We start from the raw sequence: 23,777 nt of genomic DNA, 5'->3' as shown, positions 1-23,777 counted from the left end.
TGTGTTGTGTAGGCCATTTCAATGAGGCATCAAAGCCACCCTGTTTATGATCATGGAGGCTCCACTACTCATTAAAGTGCACAGAATGGTACCGGTGCTGTAGTACACAACCGTCTTCTTTAAGGGCTAATGATGCTTAATCTTGATTCAAAAGGTGTATAATTGACCCTCGCTCTTCCATTGAGCTGACCCTGTTTCACAATAGGCACAGTTTGTGTCATTTTGCATGTAAAAAGTTATTAATTGAAGAGTTTGAAGAGTGAATGTTTTTATGTTTTTTTTAAGGTTACATGTAACTGTAGCTGTAACCGACAACCTGGATATGCTAATCAAAATGAAGTTCATTGAATGGTTATAGTTAAGTGAGGTCAGGCACATTGTGATTTTGATTACACTTCATCCCAAAGGGAACATGAATGTCTACACCAAATTTCGTGGCAATCCATCCAATAGTCCTTGAGACATTTCGCTCAAAATCACAATTGTCAACCTTATGGCTAAAGGAAAAGTCAGGAAGATTCATCCTCTGAGGACCATGAATATCTACAAAGGCCGACAGACAGACAAACTCTGCCATCTCTGGATCATAAAGCTTGCGTAGCTAAAAGTACATTTTATGATACATGATACATTTTATATTTCCCAAAGCCTCACTGGTAGCTCCTACAGAATAAAGACAATATGTACTGGGTAATTAGAAATGAGTCTGAATGAACAGATAACATCAGCACTTCAATTATCTTTCAGATTCTCACAAACTGAATAGGCGGTCTTTTAAGTAGGGTTGTCAATATTAAAGAAAATTATAATTTTTTAAAAATATGTTGTAATATACTGCATACTAATATACTATACTAATATACTAATATAATATGCTGCATTAGCTAGTGTAATGTAAAACCTTCCCTTGAATACATTGTCGCAATGTTTTTAGCAAATGAAAATTGATAACAATCGTAAATTGGGAGGGGGTCTTATTAGAATTCCAAGGGTCAGCTGCCTTGGACGGCCTTCAACAATAACTAAAAAGCTAAATGTAATATCTGTATAAAAGGAAATCATACACACAAAAAAGCTTTGAAAGGAGTTGCTTTAGCTGCGTTTGTGTTTCAATGTCTTTGAAACATTGCATAAAGGCCTATACTTCTTTTTTTTAATGCAATTAGAAGTAAAAGAAAAAATCTACAGCACTTTTTGGATGGGCAATGGACAAAAGGCCAATTTTTCCTTTTTGAGGGAGAGTCCTTGGGTCTTTTTAAGTGCATTAGTCCGCTAATTAAATATTATATGTTTAACGAAAAATGCACTTTGAAAGCAGCTGGATTGTTTGACTCAAAGACACGGCTGCAGCCTTGATGAGTGGAACTGTGTGCGACCATGAGGAGGTAAAGAACGTCATTGTTGCCAGTCCTCCCCTCATTTCAACCGCCATAATCCTTTCTACTGATTTTACAATCACATTCCCTTTTGTGCTTCCTTCACAGATAAAAACACTAAAACGCAGTTATGCAGAGGAGGGGACTCATTGACATATCCGAGCATGTTGCCTCCATTTTTCACAGTCTGATGTGTTTGTTTCATTGACTACGCACCAACGTATTGTTCACTATTGAAAATGGTATGACGCACTACAGCCTTGGGTTAAGACAAAAGTTTACGATCAAACAGTGCTCACTGGCAAAGTTTGAATTTACTTCAATTACATGCAAGGAGGTAAAAATAATGTAACATTTCAGTAAATATATACTGTATTTCATGCTTTAATCTCTATAGATTATGTGGTCACTTCCCCTTTTACACCACCCCAGCCGGTCTGTTTTAACCTCTCGACCTTTGAAGCTATCTCTAATAGTGTAGCCCTATGTAGGCTATACAATTTTGACTGACTTCTTTACCTGCTTTGGCATTTTTCTCCTATAAACACTTTCTGTTTGAGTTATCTGATTTTGTGGCGCGCAGTTTATCTGCTATGGAATATGTTTAATGTTAATATGTAATGGAGGAAACACAATGACGCATTGATTATGTATGATTTTGATGCAAAATCATCACTCAGTTGTTTTTTTAACTGCTGTTACTAAAGTCCAGCCAAAATGAATGAGAAGTCCCTAAAGCTTTCAGGATTTGAGCATATAATTCAATTTCAAACGAGCAATCTTCTAATGACAGTAATGTGAAAGAGCTCCAGAGCAGAGCTACTAAACCTTGGACCCTGTGGTGAGATTGTTCAACTTTAACTCTCAAAGTTTTTCACTCGTTTCCCCTGCAGTATCTGCTCCTGGCAACTAAAGCATGATTAAGGGCTTCATTATTACGTTTGGGCAACTCCGAGCACTTGGTGAAGGTTCTGGAAATATTGTGGTAATGGCAAATACATCACAAGGGTAGGCAACTAAATCACTTGGTTAACTTTTGAGAAGGTTTGCGGTTTTGGTTCAATATTGAAAAAGTCAATGCGGATTTGAAGGATTAGAGAGTTGAACTAATGAGCATTGTGCGCTCTGCCATCCAAAGCTCGCTGCAGCATTACACGGTCGCACTACTTTGCATTGGAGCAACATGTCGCCAGCGAACATAATCCAGGTGGCATTTCCTGCAGAATGTATTTGGTAATGCAAATTCGGTCTGTATAAACATCATTTGCAGGAGACAAGGCTGCGTTACAGTAATGTCAGCTTTGTACTACAGTAAGTGTGACCTTTATTTTATTGTGTCAGTATAAATCACCTTTCCTTCGGCCTCATTTGAAAATACCCAAGGTGGGATTAGTCACATTAACCACATTAGAAACAACTTTGATCACTTTGAGCCACCTTCAAACAAAGACAAAGAAGAAGCTTTTCATCTTTAAATACCTTCCTAGCTTCAGATCACCCAGTAAAAAGGTTCAATTTGACAAGTGTGGAACCTATTAATTACACTGCTCATTTATGTCTCTGTCTCTGATATTGTTTTGTTTCTAATCTTACTTTTATGTGTGTTTGAAGCATAAAAGCATTTCTGATGAGCACTACTTACAGAAGAGAGGGAGAAAGTTTGGTTGCAGTATCTATTTTGTTATCGTTTCAGATGAAGACGGATCATGTTTTTTGACCTCTGGTTTTGGAGAGCAGCTCATGAGGAGCACTTAATAGGATTATTTATTATTAATTAATAGGATGATATAATAATCCCAGGAATAAATCAACTATCAATACCGGTATAATATTACACAACCGTCTTACTAAAACATCAGTTGGTGTTGGTCAACAAGAAGTTTGGGGATGTATTGGTCCTGCTGTCAAATCTTAGAGTCACTACCTGGAGATTGGATTAGATACATACCGTAAGATTCAAGGAGTATGGCCTCTTCTGTCATAAATCAAAACATGATTCATTTGCAGCCAATTCATTTAAAAGATAAATGACCTAACTGCATTCCAGTAACAAATGGAGCATTGTATACATTCAGCTACAACATGAGTCATATGATGTTTACTATATTAGTGGCATGGTGTGGATCTATGTGCTTTATGTTCATCTAGGACACCTCCACGTGATTTTACTCTGCTGAGTTTGAACCGCTTACATGTGCTTGCTCAAACGCTAATGCCGTGTACTGGATCTCATCCAGCAGCAGTTTTCATGCATGATCATGATCTCTTTCTGGCGTCATTCCAAATGGTGGAGGTGTGGTCGGAATAGAAATATTAATCTGCCACTTTTCTGATTAACTGACACTAGGCCTTTTTCATGACAAATACTTTGATTTATCATTACGGGAAAAGCACGGGTAAAACTCATGCGGCAACTTCAGATGGCCACTTGAGGCTGGCTCCAAAAGTGAGTTAATCCCCATAGACCCCCCCATGTTAAAATGTACAACTTTACAGCAGAAATAAAAATGTCCGGTAGAAAAAAAATAGGCTTTTAGGCAGTTTTTTAGGCATAATTGAAACAGTTGCTTTGAGTGCCATCTCAGGTCGCTAGCTGCTGGCTGTCCGCTCTGCTGCGTCACCGCCTCAGCTCCACTGACGATACACCTCTTTGCCCATTTTCGGATTAGACTGTGTCGTCACTGCCAAGATAGCGACGGCCGGAGCCACCCACTTTGAGCTTCACAGCAGCTCTTCAGAAACCTATGGTTGAAGTCACGGAGACTACGTCCATATTTTATACAGTTTATGTATAAAGAATTATATTAATTGTGGCTACAGTACGTTCTATAAATGTATTTCAGTTATAGGGCCCAGGAATGCATGCTGCCTTCCTAGCATACATAAAGGAACCTATGGAACACCATAAATGTTATTAGTTACACTTGCTAAGACAAGTCTGCTGTGGAAAAGGCCTCCTCACTCTCAAATAATTTTAAACCGGTTCAACATCAAACAGAAATTTTTCCTGCTGCCTCAAAAAAGATGGTTAACTGAACTAAAGTTTAATGAATGGTAATGGTAACTTGCATTTATATAGCGCTTTAAGTGTCTTGCTTGAGGACACTTCGACATGTGACCGGAGGAACCGGGGATCGAACCACCAACCTTCCGATTGGTGGACGACCTGCTCTACCCCCTGAGCCAGTTCAAAGTATTCTCTCATGTAAAACCAACTGACGTAAATTCATTAAAATTCAGATATTATGTTGAATCAACAGATTACGGACAGATTTGCTTTCCATTCACATTTTTCTCAGATTTAAAAGTTAGTCCTTCATTTGTCACAAAGACTAAAACTGCATATAATGCAAACACAACATGCAATCTCTCCGGGAACCATCACCTTAACGTGGTGGAGAGGTTTGTGTGTCCCTATGACCCTGAGGGCTGTGTTGTCTGGAGCCTCGTGCTCCTGGTAGGGTCTCCCATGGCAAATTGGTCTTAGGTGAGGGGCCGGACTAAGAATGGTTCACAAAAAACCCAATGACGACACGAGGCAGAGGAGGAGTTACCCGGCCCGGAGGAAGCCCGGGGCCCACGTCTGGAGCCAGGCCCAGACGGAGGGCCCGTCAACGAGCGTCTGGTGGCCGGGCTTGCCACGGAGCCCGGCCGGGGATACCCCGAAAAAGGAACGTGGCACCCCCCTCCTCTCCATCCTGTGGGCTCACCACCTGCGGGAAGAACCGCTTGGGTCGGGTGCGCTGCCACACGGGTGGCAGTGAAGGCCAGGGACCTCGACGGACTGGACCCGGGCGGCAGAGGCTGGCTCTGGGGACGTGGAACGTCACCTCTCTGTGGGGGAAGGAGCCGGAGCTTGTGCGGGAGGTGGAGCGCTACCAGTTGGATCTGGTAGGGCTTACCTCTACGCACAGCCTCGGTTCTGGAACCGTACTCTTGGATAGGGGTTGGACTCTATTCTTCTCTGGAGTTGCCCATGGTGTGAGGCGCCGGGCGGGTGTGGGGATACTCACAAATCCCCGGCTGAGTGCCGCTACGTTGGAGTTTACCCCGGTGGACGAGAGGGTCGCCTCCCTACGCCTTCGGGTTATGGGGGGGAAAACTCTGACTGTTGTTTGTGCGTATGCACCAAACAGCAGTTCGGAGTATTCGGCCTTCTTGGAGACCCTGAATGGAGTCCTGTATGGGGCTCCAGTAGGGGACTCCATAGTTCTCCTGGGAGACTTCAACGCGCACGTGGGCAACGATGGAGACACCTGGAGTGGCGTGATTGGGAGGAACGGCCTCCCTGATCTAAACCCGAGTGGTCGTTTGTTGTTGGACTTCTGTGCTAGTCATGGATTGTCCATAACGAACACCATGTTCGAACATAAGGATGCTCATAAGTGTACGTGGTACCAGAGCACCCTAGGCCGAAGGTCGATGATCGATTTTGTAATCGTATCATCTGATCTGAGGCCGCATGTTTTGGACACTCGGGTGAAGAGAGGGGCGGAGCTGTCAACTGATCACCATCTGGTGGTGAGTTGGGTCAGAGGGTGGGGGAAGACTCTGGACAGACCTGGTAAGCCCAAACGCGTAGTGAGGGTGAACTGGGAACGTCTGGAGGAGGCCCCTGTCCGAGAGATCTTCAACTCACACCTCCGGCGGAGCTTTTCTGGCATCCCTGTGGAGGTTGGGGGCATTGAACCCGAGTGGACGATGTTCAAAGCTTCCATTGCTGAAGCTGCGGCGGTGAGCTGTGGTTTTAAGGTCTTAGGTGCCTCAAGGGGCGGCAACCCTCGAACACTGTGGTGGACACCGGTGGTCAGGGAAGCCGTCCGACTGAAGAAGGAGGCCTTCCGGGATATGTTATCTCGGAGGTCTCCGGAGGCAGTTGCAGGGTACCGACGGGCCCGAAGAGCAGCAGCCACTGCCGTGACGGAGGCAAAGCAGCGGGTGTGGGAGGAGTTCGGAGCAGCCATGGAGAAGGACTTTCGGTCGGCACCAAAGTGCTTCTGGAAAACCATCCGGCACCTTAGGAGGGGGAAACGGGGAACCATCCAAGCTGTGTACAGTAAGGATGGGACACTGTTGACCTCAACTGAGGAGGTAATCGGGCGGTGGAAGGAGCACTTTGAGGAACTTCTGAATCCGACCAATACGCCCTCTATGGTAGAGGCAGAGCTGGAAGCTGATGGGGGACCATCATCAATTACCCTGGTGGAAGTCACTGAGGTAGTCAAACAACTCCACAGTGGCAAAGCCCCGGGGGTTGATGAGATCCGCCCAGAAATGCTGAAGGCTCTGGGTGGGGAGGGGCTGTCTTGGATGACACGTCTCTTCAACACCGCGTGGAAGTCGGTGACAGTGCCTAAGGAGTGGCAGACCGGGGTGGTGGTTCCCCTTTTCAAAAAGGGGGACCAGAGAGTGTGTGCCAATTACAGGGGTATCACACTGCTCAGCCTCCCTGGTAAAGTCTACTCCAAGGTGCTGGAAAGGAGGGTTCGGCCGATAGTCGAACCTCAGATCGAAGAGGAACAATGCGGATTCCGTCCTGGCCGTGGAACAACGGACCAGCTTTTCACTCTCGCAAGGATCCTGGAGGGGGCCTGGGAGTATGCCCATCCAGTCTACATGTGTTTTGTGGACTTGGAGAAGGCATATGACCGGGTCCCCCGGGAGATACTGTGGGGGGTGCTGCGGGAGTATGGGGTGAGGGGGGCACTTCTCAGGGCCATCCAATCCCTGTACGCCCAAAGCGAGAGCTGTGTTCGGATCCTCGGCAATAAGTCGGACTCGTTTCCGGTGGGGGTTGGCCTCCGCCAGGGCTGCGCTTTGTCACCAATCCTGTTCGTGATATTCATGGACAGGATATCGAGGCGTAGTCGGGTGGAGGAGGGTTTGCAGATCGGTGTGCTGAGGATCTCATCGCTGCTTTTTGCAGATGATGTGGTCCTGTTGGCATCATCGGTCTGCGACCTCCAGCACTCACTGGATCGGTTCGCAGCCGAGTGTGACGCAGTCGGGATGAGAATCAGCACCTCTAAATCTGAGGCCATGGTTCTCAGCAGGAAACCGGTGGTTTGCCTACTCCGGGTAGGGAATGAGTCCTTACCCCAAGTGAAGGAGTTTAAGTATCTCGGGGTCTTGTTCGCGAGTGAGGGGACGATGGAACGTGAGATTGGTCGGAGAATCGGAGCAGCAGGGGCGGTATTGCATTCGCTTTACCGCACCGTTGTGACGAAAAGAGAGCTGAGCCGGAAGGCAAAGCTCTCGATCTACCGTTCAATCTTCGTTCCTACTCTCACCTATGGTCATGAGGGTTGGGTCATGACCGAAAGAACGAGGTCGCGGGTGCAAGCGGCCGAAATGGGTTTCCTCAGGAGGGTGGCTGGCGTCTCCCTTAGAGATAGGGTAAGAAGCTCAGTCATCCGTGAGGGACTCGGAGTAGAGTCCTTGCTCCTTTGCGTCGAAAGGAGCCAGTTGAGGTGGTTCGGGCATCTAGCACGGATGCCTCCTGGGCGCCTCCCTTGGGAGGTGTTCCAGGCACGACCAGCTGGGAGGAGACCACGGGGAAGACCCAGGACTAGATGGAGAGATTATATCTCTACTCTGGCCTGGGAACGCCTCGGGATCCCCCAGTCAGAGCTGGTTAATGTGGCCCGGGAAAGGGAAGTTTGGGGTCCCCTGCTGGAGCTGTTGCCCCCGCGACCCGATCCCGGATAAGCGGTTGAAGATGGATGGATGGACAACATGCAAGGCTGCTGCCAGTGACCTTATGAAATTAGGGGTAGGGACTGAATGCGATACTAACCTTCATCGTGGTTTGCATAAATTCTGAAAGGAAGAAACTATGACTTATCTTAACATTTATTGCACACAGCAAGTTTCAATCATGTTTTTTTTAACTACAAAAAAGAAAGGTCTCTGGAGAGTTTTAACTTTAATACTTTAAATTTTAAACTTATATATTTAATAAGAAAAAAAAGTACAGCATACTGTACATTGTCCATTATAGCATTATGCATTTATCTGCATTTTAAACACTTACTGGCTACTGATCTGATATTTGGGACAAGTTAATGACATGCAACAGGTATCAAAGGGGGGCAAATGATACAGTATGTCCTCATAGTATACGTTACAGAGCAAAATGTAGTGAAAAAGCACATGTACAGTATGTACACAATGCAGTTACATTGTCCTTCAAGGAAACCTTTTCAGAGAATTATGATATCAAAAGCAGCCGCAGCTCATTAAGTGAAAGTGTGAGTTTAATTTAGTTGTAAAAGCATTGATAATAGTCGACAATATAATTAAGTAGCACCAGTAAATCAAACCTACCCATTATTAATTCTATAAGCTGCAGTTGTGTTTGCCTTAATATGGCACTGTGAAAAGGGTCCGTTGGAGGTGCAATGAAACAGAAGTGTAGTAACAGCACTTTCAGAGATGCTTCGTACAGGGAATATTTATATAATTTGGACAAATGGCTCTCTGAGCATTAGGACCAATTTACGACATGATTTGTATATTGCTCCACAAACCTTATTCAGAATCAAATACTGTTTTACACTGTCTTTACATGGCACTTGAAATGCATATGAATTTGAAAAACATTTTCAAATTTGCAGTATACTATATGATTGAAGGTAAAAAGGCAGCTTTACAACAATAGTCCTGGAGATAAAGATTTTGCACTACTTGGTACAGTACATAAGAAATGGAAACTTGTTTTCCTTCAGAACTGCGGTGCACACTGAATAAGCATGCAAATAACCTCTTATGGGTTTTATGATCAGACTCAGTTTTTGTGGCTTTATGCGACTCGGCTAAATGTGGGAACAATTAATGTGTTTCTGGCACGATCTTCATCTCAATTTGCCAAAAAGGCTTATCGGCGTACTGACTGTGGTAAAACAAATATTTTAAAAATCACAGTGATAGCAAAACATATTATCTCACACTACAGCCTGAAATAACAATAACAATGGGGAGCACATTTCCTTATATGCCTTTATTTCCACCGTGGATTTACATTATTGTACGATACAAAGAAGGATATTGATCACTCTTATTGGACTCACAGAGCAGGTCTGAAATACTGGTTCTTTGTCCTCTGTTTCTAGCTTATTGTCAATCCAAAATATTCCTCTTTCTTCTCAAAGTAGTAGTTGAGCCGTGCCGCGGCATATCTGGGAGGAGAGCAGAGAATAGGGAAAAAAAAACTGATCAGAGAACACAAATGATTTTTCTACAAAGCTCTTAGTAAATGTTGTAAAATCTATACACGATCCGCTGTCCTTGGATGTTCATGGTGCATGATCACAATGTAACAGCTACAAATGTGACCCAGGACTTTTGCTGCTTATACTGTAATCTTCCTTTCTGATTTGTCTCTTTCTTCTCGGGTTTTACTAAATCAATTTTTTCTATGTCTGTGACAACCTAGTCTAGACAACCAGCATGTTAAAGTTTATTTTCATACAAAAAGTAAAATGCTTGCGTGAACTAAAGCAATGTTCCTCAGCAAATACACTTTTATTTGGATGGCCTTTTTGTCATGTGCGTTGTCCTCACATGATTTCAAAAATGTTTTCATCATGTGAATGACACAAAAGTAAATCTCTGTCCATTCTCTGGCATACAACACTTTGTATTCATTATGTTTAGAGGACATAAATGGAAGTATTAACTGAATCACCATTTAACTTCACCAATGTTTAGGCGAAAGAAATGGAGTTGGAGCAAAAGAGTTTCAACCCAATAATTCAATAATCTTTCATCGTCATCTTTTCTGTGTCAGATTTGGTTGTCGGGCTGTGTATCATGTTGTGGAAATGAATTGAGATCTTCCCTCGTGAATGCCTAATAAAATACTCGGTACATATCAAAAGATAGCAATTTAGAGAAGCAATTCAAATGTTATTATTTTCACCGAAATATGAGGATGTAGTCTTTTGGCCAGTGTGTTCTGGGTTAAACACCTGTGACCCTGAGGCGGGTAAAGAGAACGGATGGATGAATGGACGAGGATGGGTTGTTTTTTTTCTGAAGACACAAATATTATAATTAGATTGATGCAGAACAACACTTACAAGCTGGAAGGCTTTAACCAAGACAGTTTAACCAAGTGCACACTGCACACTTAATTACTTGAAAATCAGTTGATTTCTAAAACCAAACTGTCGTTACTTGATATTGGAGGAAGCCCAGTATCAAAGGTGTACTATCAAAGGTGTACTATAAATAAAGTGTAACAATAAACATCATTGTATATTTGGTTTAAATATCCCACCACAAACATATAAAATAACTTTCCATCATCAAATAAAAACATATGGTTAAAACAATATTCAATACATGTCAACACATTAATAACAATAAAATAACTCAACATGGTCATGTTCAAACATTTTCAGCTAAGTATGCAACATAAATAAGGCTCTCTTGTCTGTACCTGTAAGATCATTGGAGTAATGCTCATTTTTACCCTGATCTCCTGAGTGTGAGGACATAAGAGTACCTTTATTTATTATTTGATCTGCACACTTTCAGTCCTGTTTGTAGATTTTCGTCTGAATAAATGCAGGTATCTTCATCACTTTTTCTCAAAAGAACTGGTGTCACCTAGTGACTGGTGAAGAAATTTTATTTAAAGGCGTACTACAACAATATAATATTGCACTTTCATAAAGTTAGTTGACATGTGAACCACAGATTTAAAAACAAATTATAATGGTCAAAATCAAGGGAATCATGTTAAAAATGTCAAAGTCTCAAGAATATTCAAGAAATCTTGAAGTCTCAAGCTCAAGCTGAGATGACCCTGATGACATCATTATGACATCATACGGGTTATTTTCTCAGACTTCACAAAGCTCCTGCAGAGCCACAGAAAATATCAAATACTTTTACGGCTTGTTATTCACCAAGACGCTTATGGCGACCATGGTTACAGGGATCAAAAAGCTTGGGACAGAATCATTCCTATACAAATGCTGTTTAAATAATTCACTTATAGAAATCAAGTAGTTCGCTCACAGTGTTCATTTTCAGTTTTCATTCATGACAACATATTGAAAAACATTAGACAAACGCTAATTGACTTTTGTTTTGTTTTGGATTGATTCAAGTGGATTGATAATGTCACGTAATGCCTCCAAAGTGAAACTTTGCCGATCCTCAACCGGCTCTGCGGCACTCATGCAGACCAGCGGTGCCCGTCTCCCTCCATGCCGCTACTAAGTGAGAGAAGGAGGAGCCCCAGCAAAGGGGCCAAAAGGCAGAAGAACTGGCAAAGAGACAGTAAATAGCAAAGCGGTCTATTTCATTAATTTGTATTCATGTAATAAATATACAGTACAAATGTTAATTAGATGGTAATCTGCATGAGGAATGATGCACAACAACAAATTTGGTTATAATGATCATCCACTTATAGTGATCAATTTGACCCGTAGATATGCGACCACTATACTTTGTTAGGTTTAGGAAATAAAGGATAAAAGGTTACGTAACTTACGTAGCCTACATAATTTAAAATAAGTCAATGTTAGCTTTTGGTTTCACACTGGACACGAACACTTTTCTCCTGGATGAAAATGTTATGTTTGACCCGTCCATCCACCCCAACCTCATCCCTAAGTGGACTTTGATTAAAACGTATTTCTGTTGAACCTGGGAATTTGTGTGTCCTCCACAACAAAGAATCCTAATTGGATTTTCATTTGCATTATTAATGTGGGACCGGTACGTAATTTTAAAACATTACGTGCCACCACCACAACGTAATGCAAGGTTGTAGTCATTAAAACATATTTCTGTGAGATCAGTCTGGGGGGAGTGCTCCTCTAAAGTACATCATCATATGTGTCTTAATACACTTTACAAATACTAATAATGCTAGAATATTAAATGTAGTTTATGTAATAATAATAATTACCTTAATCAAATATTCAGTCTGTATTTGTTGTTTGTTGCGGATATTTAAACTACTCGAATTCTCTTTGACATTGGCCTTCAGAGCTTTTCATTCACTGAGCTAGAACATACTTGTAATGCTATTTATAAGCATCAGGCTCATGACACGCATCACATGTTGTGTCTGCATAACAACCCTCAGTGTACGTAATATATAAAAGATGTAAAACAAACATGGCAATAAAGCTGAAGTAGGTGAGATTGGAGCAAATATGATTAAAAAAAGTTGTTTTTATAAAACGGTCGCTATATCGTGACAGTAGTACATGAAACAGGTAACCTGAAAAAAATCATGTATCATGAATCAATATTATGTTAAGTTAATGCCTATTTCTCTCCTCAAATGTTTTCAGAATCATCTTGTAGTGCACACTTTAGCTGTAAAATAAGAAAGTTTGTGACGCCGCCGCCATTGTGAAATCTGGTGAAGTTCCAGCCAAGTACCGGTCACATGACCAGAGCACAGCCAATAGGAATGCTCTCTCAATGAAATGACCTGTGATTGGTCAAAGTCTTCCGTCACAAGCTAGATTTCTAAAGCCTGAAAACAGAGCCATGAGGAGGAGCAGAAGTCTAGTTTTCTCTCAGAACACTTGAATTACAATATGCTGAAAGGTTATTATGTAAGTTTTGCCCAATGATGCCAAACATATACTGCCTACTGCCACTTTAATCTTGAAAGATATAGACTCTGAGGTGACTATACAATAATGTGTTTGTCCAGTGTTCGTTACAGGTCACCTGCAGGCCCTGCTTGTCGCTCAAGGTGGGCACTATGTTTTTTGTTTGCGAAAACTTGCATAACAATACAGCATCAAGTCTCTATTCAATAAAGCACCGAGTCTGAAAGCTGTGCCAAAGCCTCAGAACTTAACTGCGAGAAAAGTGGTTTTGTATTTGTTCAAACCATATTATCGAACGCTTCAATAAATCTGATGTCTGAGTATGCTGTTGCCCTTGGCCATTATACTATACCCTTTGAAATTAAGTGAAGTTTCAAAAGCACAGAAAATGAAGGCACAGAGAGGAGTTTGTCCTTTAATCAGTGCTTTCACTGAACTCCTCAATGCCGAATCCGTTTTCTCCCTTTTATTGCTCGGTGAGACAAAAACATAATTCAGACACATGCCTTTTAGTTACTTGTATTCCATCAATCTGCCCCCCCACCTGTATCTCTGGGTAAAACTGCTCTCTAATTATTGTGTCAGAGTCGGACCTCTGTTGTCTGCTCTTTGCAATTTTTCTTAGAGTTCTTTCTTTCTTGTAATTTCTTTGCTTCACTTATGGGTCAACTTTAGATAAAAAACCTGTAGCTTGTTGATAGAGATACGTGGTCCAGTATTTCTAACCTTTGCCTCTGGAAAGTAGTTGATAAATACTTGTGAAGAAAAAGAAATCACTGGTGTTGGCCGGGTAGAGCCAGCACACAATTTTCACCTCATTGTGGTTTTGCGACACTCAAAAGGCATTTTCTCTGGTCAGACTTAATTTTAAATAAACCGTGTGCTACGGTGGATGATTGACAGTTCTCTCATTCCCTCACACAGCAACATGAAGCCTTCCTGAACCTGATTGGGTGAAAGCAAAACCTGATTGTCACTGTGTCAAATCTTTGCTTTTCAAACAGAAAAAATTAATAATATGGTGGCTCTTTGGCTGCAAACTTCTCCTTGACAGTCCTGTTAATTGTTAGGCAAAAGACGGTCTAAGCATCACGTATAAATAATACTAATAAATAGCACGACATTACATCGTAATCATTGCGTCAAGAGAATGCATTTTAGTCTTTTTGCGTGTTATTTTTACGCCACCAGCAAATGTACGATAACGGTCACAGTTTTAAGCAACAAACTTCAAAATAACTCAACACTTTGGGGCATGAATACCGGTCTCGATCACCGGTGTCCTGGTTTAAAGTCCTGTGTTTGTTGGACCCATCCAGCTCCCCTCCTGCCTGCCACAAGCAGTCTTTCTGACTTTTTACTCTACGTCACTGGCTCTGTACTGTAGCATATTCACATGGATGCATTTACATTGCAGTCAGTACAGACTACATGAGGTACAAATGACACGCCTAAAGCAAAGCAGCATTCTTATTGCACGCAAAATGATTTGCATCATGCGTCATTCATATGCAATTTAGCGTGACCGGGCTGATGATAAAGTTCAGTTAGAGATGTCCCAAGCCAAACCTAAGGATTGGCATCAGGGCCCATTTAGGCATTTTTTAATAGATCTTTATCGACTAAAATAATAATCCTTTCTTTACTGTACTCTTGTTTATGAGAGCCCAAATGGCGAATGAATGACACGTTGATTTGAGTCGTTTCACGAGCAAAAACAATGTCGTGGCTTTAGGCATGTCATTTCATGCCATGTGGTCTGTACTAACTGCCATGTAAACTCATCCATGTGAATATGCTATGCTCAGAGCTTGTGACAAAGAATAAAAAGTGAGAAAAACTGCTTATGGTTGGCGTGAGGGGAGCTGGATGGGTCCAACAAACACAGGACTTTCAACCAGGAGACCGGAGTTTGTGTCCCAAAGTGTTGTTGAGTTATTTTGAAGTTACGTTAGTGACATTTGAGACATGTTTTACTTACTTATGATGCAATGTTTACTTACATATTTTACTTAGTTTACATGGGGTAATATCATTCCAGTTCACACTCTCTTAACTTATTAGTTTGCTACCTAAACAGGTTAATTTAATTTGCAGCCAACCACAGCTGAACAATTAACATCACATAGTGGTCTTGATTCGGAATTTGTTTATTTGCGTTAAACCTTACATGGTTTAGATGCACACATTAACACTGTAGGGTTACACATACTACTATTTGTTATATTAATCATTGGTTTCTTTGTTCTGAGTTACCTTGGCTGTTGGGGGAGGTAACTTCCTGTTGGAGGAAAAAGGTGTGGCCAAAGGCTGAAGACTCTTAAATCCTGGAGTCAGCTCATTGGGCCAAACCATGTGCTGCCATGTCATGGGGGGATTTGGGTTTAGTTAGTTTTGCTTTGTACTTAGTTATAGTTAGTGTCCATCTCTTTGCGTGCTATTTGGTTTGGCCAAGCCCAAATGTGCCCTCATGTGTCACTGTGTGAGGTCAGTTTTGTTCAGTCAACACCTTGTTTGGTTGTGGTATAGTTGTGCTGCTTTAACTTCTTTTATAGACCCAGTTATTAAATTCTTGGTTTATAATGTTTTGTTATTTTTTGGGTAAATAAAATTCCCAGTTACTTCAACAACTTAAGTTTCCTCGTTGCCTCACTGCTTGGTCCCTAACACCCGGTAACGATGTGACGTACACACAAAAAGGCTAAAAAGCGTTATCATGGCACGCAGAATGTCCTTAAAATGTTGTGCAATTTTTACGACTCTGAGTTCTGACACCTACATTAGATTAACGAAATACACAGATTCACAAAGCCACCGGATCCTTAATTGAATCTTTTGCAGCATCTCTCCTCTCGCATTCTTTTAAAAGAAGAGCAGCAGGTATTAGCTTCTCATGTTAATCCAGACAGTGGCGTTCGCTGGTCAAAATGACAAAGGTGGCCAGTCATCATGTCGCCCATCGCTAAATAACATTAAACTTTGCTGTTGTTGGGTTTGTGTGTCTGTAGTTGGCTGAAGGGCATTTGTGAGGTAATTAACTCCACAATGTTACACTATTGTACAATTGTGAGTGGACTGTTTTTGTAGTTCCAACAACTTCAACAGAGTGATATGTCTTCTTTCTATCTAATCACGTCAATTTCAACAGTTGCCCATGAGCTGGGACCTTCAGTATCTGGACAAAGTCAAAAATAGTCATATTAACTATATATATGGATGTCAGATAATCATCTGCTTTTATAGTTAAGAAGGCAAGACTTCCCCTAAATGTTGTGAATAAAAGATTGCTTCCTTACTTCATGAGAAATACCATAAAGACTACTACATTTAAACAGCCACTGTCTACTGACACTGACATTTTTATACTAGAAAGGTGAAAAACAATTAAATACCACTTGGTAAATCTCAAAAAGCCATTAAATGGACATTCAGTTGGTTAAATTAAAAAGTGATAAGAGCTTCAATGTCAGCTTGTCCAAAAAAAAATATTTAAAAAAAATCACTGGTCATAGCACTTTTGTTCCGTTAATCTAATTACCCGTCACACTCACACCCTTCATAAGTCGAATTACATTTGAGTATACCCATTTAAAAGAACAGCAACCTTCACAGGTGATCCCATTCATCCCTATTTTTATTAAAGCTGACACCTTAAACTAGCGTGCTTAACATTTATCATCATCAGAGATGAAACTGAGACGTTTTTCTATTTAGCAGAAGTAGGGGAAAATGAACTCCCTCCAAAAGCAGGTATTCCGTTTCACAATGTGCTTTTGTGCACAATTCCCTCAATTTTGCAGTCAGGCTTTTCCAAACAGTGGGCCTCCTCCTCGTTCATTTCCTCATAATAATGTCTTTGTCAAATAACGGCTCACCTTGCCAACGCGTCCGCAAATCTAAACCGCTGACTCGCAGACACTTTCAACACATGAATAAAATCATATAAGTAAATACGGACGGTAGAGGGAGGGCGGGTTTGCATTCCCCTTGTGGCTCCCTATTGTCACATCTACATCTGGGCCTGGTTAAAGCACAAGGCCCGGGCGACGCCTGTCACTCGTTGGGAAGTCTGCAGAGATTTGGCTCAGGGGGATAACAGTGGGAGGAAACACACACACACACACACACACACACACACACACACATTCATGGTTTAACTCAAACTTCCTATCTCTTTTTCTCAAAAATAATTTGTTTATCACAAAAGCCTTAAGCAGCAGTGCATCGTGTGCTCTCTCTCTCTCAAGTTAAAACTGCTTTGTGAAGCTGAGGGTATAAGGTCGTGGTCATGACAAGTTAAAGCTGCATTCATCATTATATTTTAAACCAATTCTATTGACTAAATTTAATGTGGAGAATGTCAGCAGTAATTAACCCACACAGAATTATGTCCCAACTCTGCTTTTCAGCGAAGAGGCTTTGATACACTGGAACACTGTACGCCAACTGCCTCGCGAAGTTAGTGGCTAGCTCATGAAGGAAGTCGGGCATCTAAAGAGACAGGTACTTAATAGTGTGTTTCGGCTTGTTTTGGAGAAGTAGTCCCCTAATAGCAAAAAAATAAAAAAATCAACATCAAAACAAGAGTTTAAGAAAGATCAGTAAAGCTCTATTCGCACGGGACTATTACCTGGAGACCTCTAGTAAATTGTGGTTGTTGTCTGTGATCTTAATCCCGTGTGAATCTGCCATGTCCGTTTGGAAAAATTCCACCTCAAATAATATTTTTTTTGTTTTTGCTGCGCCTATTTTTTGCCTCTTTCCCGGTCAAGAATTACGGAGGCTGCGTTGGCAATAAATGAAAGTTTAGAAAACATTTTGTGTGCAAATTCAAGAGGCTCATCTCGCTACACAGCATGGAGACACATTCGCACAGGCATTGGAGAAAGAAGTCTTACAAATATGATATATATTGTTCATCCTCCTATTCAACCTCCTCTGCAAGATTTTTGCAGCAAAAAAAAAAAAACGAAAGTCACAAAGACATTAATTACTGCTCTGCTATTGAATGTAATTGAAGGTTGTTTCATAGGCTATTTAAACAAATGGCAAGGACAGTCTCATAAGGTTATGACTGTGGTATGTGCTCACTCTCCGTGTATAAAAGTAAATAAATGAAAAGATGAAAGCGAGGGCAAAGCTGACCGTTGCCATCCACATTGTTTCTTTACAACGCGTTCACATCTCAAATCATCATCGCTTTGTCAGACCCCTCGGTCGCAGTAAACACGTGCTTAATGTTGCCAAGTAAACAAAAACACTTGTTTAGGTTCAGACAATAAAGCCACTAGGTTTAGGAAAGAACTGCATGGTTGGGCTTAAAACTACTACGTTTGTACAATGAAAATGACCCTGAACGTTGTGAACGGGGACGTGAAAAAACAGTGACATGAACAACGATCTCCTGGATGAAAGCCTTGTGTTTGTTGGACCCATCTACCTCCTCCTCTTCCACCCGCCCGTGTGTGTGTCTTTTCGCTCTTAAAGCTACGTCACCACACTCCCGGCACACTTTCCCTGAGTGTTTCGCATTGACGCAGATGAGTTTATGTTGTAGTTAATAGAAAGCCCGGTGTGTCTCATACCTACGCTAAAGGGTGCCTTAGGCGTCAGTATCTAACGGCGACGGCCGTGACGCCTTGGAAATGAGAACGGGCTGCTACATCACAATACCCCAGAGCACAGGGTGACATCACTAAGTGTCTTGTTTTGTCAGACCAACATACCAAAGCTCCAAAATATTCAGACCAAGGAAAGCAACAATTGTCACATTTGAGTACAGTAAAAACAGACAGTATTTGACGGCCTGGGAATGAGAATGGGCTGCTCTTTCTTTACAGCATGAATGATTAAGAATCCTGAAAGTCGTGTTGACAGAGGGAGTTAGGATATATACTATATATGTGTGTTGGGGGACAGAGGCAGGCCAGTGATGCCTTTAAACCTGGTTCCCCATCGTTACTGTTGCTCTCCGAGCTCATTTAAGTCTAACCCTCCAGTTAAAGAAAGGTAACCCGACCCTCGCCATGCACTTTAGGACAACCTCAGCCGGCGGCTTAGAGGAGCAGACGTCTAGCAGGCGCATGTGGCCCAGCCAGGGATGAGAGACGTATATGTAAGGGAGGACCGACGGCACGGGAACAATAGTGCCTCTGTGCCTCGGCACCCCTCTGGATCACATTTCCTCCGAGGTCCAGATCGAAATGAGGCGGGGGCCCTGTCGCTGATCTAGCAAGCGAGCGGAGAAAGCCACACAGAGGGGAGGGTGCCGTATGTCAATAGTGATTAGGATCACGATCACAACTGTGGCGGGTGTGGGGCACACAGAGAGAGGGAAGAAAGAGTGGGGGGGGGTGAAGGGGAACATTTCGCCCTCCTGAACTTTATTGTCTGGTTGCTGGTAGTGAGGAATGTCTCCTGGACTTGTTTAAAGATAACTACGTGGATCACAACACAGGACATTTAGAAATAAAAATAAATTAGTTATGATTTCTTTAGAAACTCTTTGTGAAATCTGAGCTTTTCTTCTTTTAGTGATTTGTGGTTTAAGAGTGAAGAAAGGCAGAGAAGTTCATGTGTAAATAAAGTTTGTCTGCTTTTAGAAGTGACAAGAAGAAGTGTGCATGTCCTGTTTTATGCCAGATTCTAGATACACAAAGTCTTGGTGGGGAAAAAAATGTCATATTTCCACACTCAAGTTCCTTTACTCCAATTTCTCTGCCAACAAATTATTTGTCCGGTAATCCTAATGAAGATCCTGTTTGTCTACAAAACAGCAATAAAATAGTGAGTGCTTGAATTCAATGTGCAAGACATATATTTTCCAATTGTGAGTATTTAAGTGATGTATGATGATGTTAAGTAATAAAGTGGTCTTTTTGGTTTGTTTTGTTTCTACATTAAACCGTTGCTGAGGTGTATGGTGTTAATGTGAAGGTGGTGGTGGATGTGAGGAGGACGTCGATTTCAATTTGAACAATTTGTAACGTGTCTATTTTGTGCAGCATTTAATGTACAACAACCAGAGCGCTTTAGGAAACGAGAACCGTGTTTATACAAAGTGACACCCAGACACACTCCTCCAACTGTGCCTACAAAGTAACCACATGGAAAAAGCTTTTTTTCTTTCTACTTCATGGGGCCTTAAAGCCGCCTCCATCAGAAACACAAACCTTTGGAAGTCAAAGTCAATCGAGGAGAACCGTGATTGCAGGATGGCCCAAAGACCCCAGAAGAAGTTGGATGCCTGGTGAAAGAGAAAGAGTAGAGCACTGAAGGGTCATACCAGTAGGTTTACATGCTTTAGACTATTTATTGCTGACTAGTTTTCAAAGCATGTTGTAGTGTTTTAATTATTTAAATGTTGCAGTTCCAGGCAGCCATTAGTTTTCATTTATTTTAAAATAATAGTGAACATCATGCCTGCTTTTATTGTTGTCAAAGTTGATGAGTAATGCAGCTGAAGAAGTTAAACAAATCATTGAATTAAAGCACAATAAAACGTGTGTGTGTCTGTGTGTGTGGTTGTGTGTGTGGTTCAGTAACATTAAAGAACACAGTGACTATATTACATGCACACAAATATTCCACTATTTTTCCAAATGTGACAATGTTCTGAATTTTATACGGGTCATGTAAACAACATATTCTGTTTAGATATTATGAATTAGGCCTTATTACAAATGGAGCATTTTCCGATTAAGACATGTAGGATACATGTAAACATGGTCACTGACTTTGTTTACATGCACACTAATATTCAACTATATGACAATATCCCGAATTTGATACGGTTCATGTAAACAACATATTCTGTTTGGATATTCCGAGGCCTTATTCAGAATGGAGCATTAGTGATTAAGACACGTGAGATATGTTATTCTGGTTTTAGGAGCTTTCATCGGACATGCATACAGCGCATTCGGATTATGCGACTCAATTGGATTTTTTTACGGCAGCTTGCGACACGCAGCCTCTTCCATGTTTACGGCCAGCTCTGTGCGTTGCACACAAACCAGCTAGCCGACAGTTTGCAGACATGCATGCCAAATACAAAAGTCCACATTTCTGGTCGGAAGGAGAAACACACCTACTTTTAAACATTATGAAAGATTTGGATATCAACAGGTTTTTGGATGTGTGCAAATATCACAACGCCGACCTTTTCAAGAAGGTAGGTGGAAGAATGAAAGAGGGAGGCTGTGTTCACACGGTCAAACACGTCCGCCACCGGTTACCTTAATCGGGGTTTGCACGGCTGCATAACAGGAATATCCAGGCTGGTCTCATAGACTCATAGCTATTCCCTTTGAAAAGTAAGGCACTGTAATTTGTGTATATACCACAAAATCATTTAATGTGTAACTAATGTAATCGTGAACCAGGAAATATAATTAGCAGTGAACAACGTGTAGGGAAGAGGTCGTGGTGGATGGGTGGGTCAAAAAATACCAGACTTATACCCAGGAGACCGCTGTTTTTTCCGTGTGAAACCAGAAGTCAACGTTGATTTATTTGCCACGTAAGTTACGTACTGAAGTAACGCCACTTCCGGAGTTATTTTAAGCCAAACCACGATCTTTTCCTAAACCTAACAGTAGTTTTCTTGCCTAAACCTTAAAAAGTTGTTCCCTGTGAAGACAGAAGTTTATTTTGAAAAGTCTGTATGCATGTAACGAGCGGAAATAGACACGCATTGCTGGACATTCGTAACAAAATGAACGAAAAAAGAGGAAAAAAATTTCGTAAGATATCAAACAAACCGTTGGAATATTAGTGGAATATTCATTTTCATTAGCCATGTAAACAGCTTAGTAGGAATATTGTTTTTTTTCCAAAAACATTGTGATGTGTTTGCATGCTCATTACAATACTTGATCTTGTCTTTAAAGGAATGGCAGCAGGAACGTGTGACTGACATGCAGTTATCATGCATCCTTTTTATGATCCAATTAAAGCTTCAGAAGCACACTTCTTCTTTCCTTCCTGCAGGCAGGTCACAGCAGGGTCAGATGTCAGAGTCTTCAGCACAGCAAATGCTGGCTGACAGAGAATGAATTGGTGCCAACTAACTGAATGACAGACAGACTCATTAACTACACGCAGCTATAAGTCCATGATACCCCTGTAGGACTGGAACATGTTTCAAAAGAGCTTAAATCTGGATTATATTTGTGGTATTTGCACACTTGTGAAAATATGCGGTGCTGATTGTTCTAAATCAAACATCACAGGTGCTGTACGGTTTCACCAACTCTGCTTTTCTTTGATGCTTTGCTACATTTCCCCGTGCCATAGAGCAGAACTGTAAAAACACACTTCAGTGACCTCCAGTTGTCGTGTTATAACTGCTCCCATAACTGCTGCTGCTGCTGCTGCTGCATGCCAGCTGCACGCTGCTCAGTCAGAATGACAAACCTCCGTATTGAATGGTTCCCTCCTTAATGGCTTTGCTCACTTAGGCTTGCGGACTTCCATGCCTCCATAAATTTCTGTTGTTCTCCACCCTTATTGTAAATCTTCATGGTAGGACCACTAATAGCAAGTCCTAATAAGATCCAGACAGGCCTCTGTTCTGTGGCCCAGTGATATAATCACATTTTTATTTGATAATCAAATAAAGGGTGGAATGAAATACTTGAAGAGCAATGTGCGGTTTCCCCCTCGGCTTTTTTTTCCCTCCCTGGCAGATTTTCATCTCTAATCTCTGTCTTGAGTTGGAGAGAGAGATTGAGTGTGTTTCCATTATGATTAATAACTGCTCTCCATTAAGAGAGCATTAGTCTAACACTAAGCAGAGACCGTCAGTGACAGGGAGCCATTGAGAAAAACGGAGATGAGAGACGTGTGGGCAGAGTGACATCACAGAGCCGCAGGCTTTAGCCTCGACATCACGGGGGGATCCCTGCGGAGGAGGCGAGTCGTAAAGACCCCACCGCGTCTTGGCACAGTTTGCCAGGGGATTAAGATCCGAAAGAGGCAGCTTCACGCCGCAGAGCTTTGGCAACTGGCCAGGCGTTGTCGATGCCACACAGCGGAGCAACACAGCTTCCCCCAGTGCAGACTGGTTTCCTTGGTTTTTGACTATTCATCTGTATTCTCATCTACTGAGACTCAGCTATAGTGTGAATTCAATGTAGTTTGATTATTCCAAGCAATTACCAAGCGGTATGAAAGTGATACAAAAGGTTAAAAATGCATTTAATACAACTCGTAAAAAAGGAAAACAAAATAAAAAAATATTAAAAGTCATCAGACCGAATCGTCATCTGGTTTTACCAGATGTGATGAGAAACAGTAAAACCTTAGTGAGATCTGCATGGTGCAAATAAATGGTTGAAAATTGTCTGTGATGGAAAAGGGATGCAAATAACAATTTTTTTTTTTTTTATTAGCAAATAACAAAAGATTTCTTGATCTATAAAATGTCATGATATAAAAATCCCTATCACAATTTTTCAGAGTCCAAGATGAAATTATTGGTTTATCACACAAAATTGTCAAAAAAAATCCCCAAATCATTTAATTTACTATCATAGGTTGTGCATGTTGTGCTATTTATTGTATGTATTGTGATTTACTGTGATGTGTTTTAACCAACCTGTGAAGCTGAAGGCAAATTTCTTCATTTGTGGACAATAAAGCCTATTATCATTATTATTAGAAAACCAGCAAATATCACATTTTGAGAGGCTGTAATGAGTAAATCTTTGGCATTTCTGCTTAAAACAATAAACAATTAATTGCAACATCGTTGCACTAATCCTCTCTGCTTTAATAGGAATCATTTTATATGTTTCATATTATAAACAGG

At 41.5% G+C, this 23,777-nt stretch overlaps 1 protein-coding gene across 3 annotated transcripts in view; it reads right to left on the bottom strand.

Annotated features, from left to right (window-relative positions):
- Nucleotides 1–9,360: 9,360 nt before the first annotated feature.
- Nucleotides 9,361–23,777, bottom strand: part of LOC141766706 (ethanolamine kinase 1) — a 36,656-nt gene continuing 22,239 nt past the window's right edge. The window contains exons 9-11 of one of the 3 annotated variants that reach the window (XM_074633771.1): nt 20,137–20,210; nt 10,297–10,409; nt 9,361–9,553 (exon numbers count right to left, since the gene is read on the bottom strand). In XM_074633771.1, coding sequence (XP_074489872.1) covers nt 9,495–9,553; nt 10,297–10,409; nt 20,137–20,210 — 246 coding nt within the window. In that variant the 3' untranslated portion in view covers nt 9,361–9,494. The remainder of the gene's footprint in view (nt 9,554–10,296; nt 10,410–20,136; nt 20,211–23,777) is intronic. The other 2 variants (XM_074633773.1, XM_074633774.1) reach the window with 2 other exon arrangements.

The sequence above is a fragment of the Sebastes fasciatus genome, chromosome 4, assembly GCF_043250625.1.
Source record: "Sebastes fasciatus isolate fSebFas1 chromosome 4, fSebFas1.pri, whole genome shotgun sequence".
NCBI lineage: Eukaryota > Metazoa > Chordata > Actinopteri > Perciformes > Sebastidae > Sebastes > Sebastes fasciatus.
This window is presented reverse-complemented; position numbering and strand designations above follow the sequence as displayed.